The 3,355-nt window shown below is 50.4% G+C and overlaps 1 protein-coding gene across 1 annotated transcript in view; it reads left to right on the forward strand.

Moving 5' to 3' along the window:
* Positions 1–3,355, forward strand: part of GDPD5 (glycerophosphodiester phosphodiesterase domain containing 5) — a gene marked incomplete at its 5' end in the record, with an annotated part of 19,511 nt that overhangs the window by 16,046 nt on the left and 110 nt on the right. Inside the window, 2 exons of the mRNA XM_010021328.1 lie at positions 2,523–2,635; positions 3,339–3,352. Of these exons, the coding sequence (XP_010019630.1) occupies positions 2,523–2,635; positions 3,339–3,352 (127 nt within the window). The remainder of the gene's footprint in view (positions 1–2,522; positions 2,636–3,338; positions 3,353–3,355) is intronic.

Below are 3,355 nucleotides of genomic sequence, written 5' to 3' on the forward strand. Positions count from 1 at the left end.
GACTCTGGTTGCGGCTGGCTTGGCTCTTTGCTTGCTCCATCTTATCACCTTGGTACCAAGCAACCCCATTTTCTCCCCTCTTTCCCACCCCATTTAGCATCTCCCCTCCAAACCAAGGGTCCAGCCGTGGCCCTAACATGGTGTGTGCTGTCTCTGTGTTGTTGTCCCAGTATTTTTTAGTCTGTTCCCACCCTGTGTCCGTCTGGTCCGCTTTGATGCCAACCTCCCAGAGCAAGACCTACCTGCTGTCTGTCTGGCCTTTTTGCACGCTGCTGTCCTAAACGTGGTCGATCACAACTGTCCAAGGGGGTAGGAGAGGTGCTGTTTTCTCTTAAACAAGCTTTCTTGGAGACCCAAAGGCTACTGAGCACAGCAGAGGGTGTTTCATATGGTGTCGATTGGAGTTGCGTTGTGGTGGCTCTTCTAAGATGGTGTTTTGAAGTACCATGGGGTTACCCCCTCCTAGCTTGGTCAATCAGAGCAATGCCCCCCTGTGAGAAGTCACAGCCCCTCTTATGTATTTAACTGCCCTGTGTCTGACAACAGCCACCATGGGAGATGGAGAGCAGTGTTTGTTCCTCGTGGCAGGAGGAGAAAAGCCCTTGGTCCCTGCAACCCTTTGAGCCAGGGCTGTCTGAGCCTCAAACAGGCCCATGTCCTCCATGGGACATCTAGGACCGAAGGGTGAGAGATCATCATGCCTTTTGGCCATGCAACCTACCCTGATGCTGAAAACCTTGATGTGGTGGGCAAAGAGAAGGCTCATAGCAATACGTTTTGGTTCTGGTTATACTATAAGGAGGGTCTTACCCTGTGAGATCCTATGCACTTGCAACCACGTTGATCCTAGGAGGATCTGCCTGCAAGGGATGCTAAGGGCAAAAAGGATCTTCCAGGTCAGAGTGGCTCAGTTTAGATGATGACAATAGAAGACAAATATTGGGGGGTTTATTTTTAGTTATACTTTTAAAGTCTTTGCCTCCTTGTGCTTCCTCTGTGTTGCTTCTGTCCGTGGGTCTGAGTTGTGTCATGTTGCCATCCCACCCCTCCTTTTCTCTATAACAGAGCATCTGCCTTCATCTGTACCCCAATCTAAGCCTGATGGATTTGGGAAGGGGATGGAAACCCCATGGAATTGGCACCAGCTAGATCTTCCTAGAGAAAATACAGAACCTCTTTTGTGGCTGTAGCTTTGTCAGGCTGATGTGTGGATCCAGGCTGGAGATGTGTGGGGCTCCTCAAGCCCTCTGCTCCTGGGGCTGGGGAGAGGGTTAGAACTTTAAGAGAAGGTGGTTGTTACCCTTTAAAAGAAAGGAATAAATAGCAATAGTTTGACAAATCACCTTCTTTTATGTGGGAAAGCCACTAGATGGTGCCAGAAGATCAGAAACACCATAAACCACCCTCAATCCCTGCTGCTTCCCCATCAAACAGCCTTAAAGCATCCCTGGCTGTGGCAAGGAGAATGGGATTTACTTGAAAGCCTTCCCTTGGAGTAGGATGAAGAGGTGGGGAGTGGGCTATGAAAGCCTGGCCTGAACAGCCACTGTTTGCAATGGGATCTTGGGAATGGCTGCGTTGTCTGAGACCACCAAACCCTGTCTTCCCCTTTCGTTCCTCATGGCAGCCCTCTGCAGCTGAGGGTCTGCTACAGGGGTGCTCTCAGGCTGAAAAACAGCTTTAAAAGCCAAATCCCCCTTAAATTTGCTGCCATTGCTTGTTGCTCTCAGCAACGTTCTTCACACACATTCAGTAATGAGAATAAAAGTCTGGCTAGTTTTAAGTCAAGCCAAGTTCCCCTCAGCTTCATGTTGTTCATGTGGTGGAAACTTCTGGTGATGCTGAGTTGCATCAAGGCTTTAAAAAGTGGCAGGTCTGTGTAGCAGCATTAAAGTAAAGACCTAGCATTTGGGGAGGGAAGTGCACGGGGAGAAATGGCATTAAAGGCATCGTATGTGCCAGCTCCCTACATTGGGGCTGCTTGTACTTCCCTGCAGAGCAGCTCAGGAAGGTGCCTCTGCTGTGTCTCAGGTTTGAGACCTTAAGTTGTCTCTGAGCTCTCTTCTGCAAGTGTGAGCATAGAATCCCAGACTGGTTTGGGTTGGAAAGGGCCTTAAGATCATCCAGTTCCAACCCCCTGCCATGGGCATGTCACTCAGTGAGGAAAAGGTTATGGTTTCTTGGTTTGGTGTCTTGTTCTGTTCCCATTTTCCAGGCCTAAGAGTCAAAATAGCCCTCCCTCCTTTGGGCAGATGGATAGCTGATATGAGAGGGGCTTGGGGCTACAGTCCTTGATGGAATTAGGGTGCTCAAGGTGGTTAAAGATGACCTGCTTGTATGTCTGTACCCCTCTGAGAGAACATCCTCATCTCTAAACATCCTCCTACCATGCGGGGTTGTATAGGCACAAGGGAGCAAAGGGTCTGGGGGACTTGTTGATCTCTACATTGGTGGCCACTTGCACTGAGGATGCTCCTGTGGCTGGGGGGACCAGTCCCTGATATCCCTCTCTTGTCTTGCAGGTGGCGCTTCGGAAGCATCAGGACCTACAATCCAGAGCAGATCATGCTCAGCGCTGCTGTCCGCCGGTCCAGCCGGGACGTCAAGATCATGAAGGAGAAGCTGATCTTCTCAGGTATGGATGGGCTGGAGCCCTGTGCTCCATCACTCAGCTGACACCCTGTTCTCTGCTGGTGGAGGAGGTGGGCTTGGTTTGGGTGTCATCTCCTGCTGGTGGGACAGCGGGGCTGGACTGACCCTGCTGCACTGAATCACTTGTGGGATAGGGTCATGGCTTGCCCATCCCAAACCTGTGCAGGTCTGAGCACTGATTTACTCAGAAATCCTACGTTTTACTTCCCAAGTGATGCCATGCAGCTCTTAGAACCTTACAGGGTCTGAAATCATAGAATCACAGAATCAACCAAATTGATCCTGGTTGGTAAAGACCTTTAGGATCATGAAGTCCAACTTTAACCCCAGCACTGTCAAGGCCACCACTAAACCATGTCACTGAGGGCCTCATACACAGCTTTTGGACGCTTCCAGGGACGGTGATTCCACCACTTCCCTGGGCAGCGTGTTCCAAAGCCTGAGCACCCTCTCAATGAAGAAAATATAGAGGTAGACTTGTATTTAGAGGCAGACCCTGTTTGGAACTGGTTTTAAATGGGTGCAGTGTAATTAAACCTGGGGTTAAATCTCTGTAGCATCAGATGGATCCCATGTGCTGGGAAGAGCATCACTGCTCAGTGCCTCAGTTTCCCCACGGTGGGACTCTCACCATGACCATGGTGCGAGTCTCTGACCATGTCCCTGCTTTCCCCTTGCCTCCCCAGAGATCAACCACGGGGTG

This window comes from Nestor notabilis, unplaced genomic scaffold (assembly GCF_000696875.1).
Source record: "Nestor notabilis isolate BGI_N333 unplaced genomic scaffold, ASM69687v1 scaffold7689, whole genome shotgun sequence".
NCBI lineage: Eukaryota > Metazoa > Chordata > Aves > Psittaciformes > Psittacidae > Nestor > Nestor notabilis.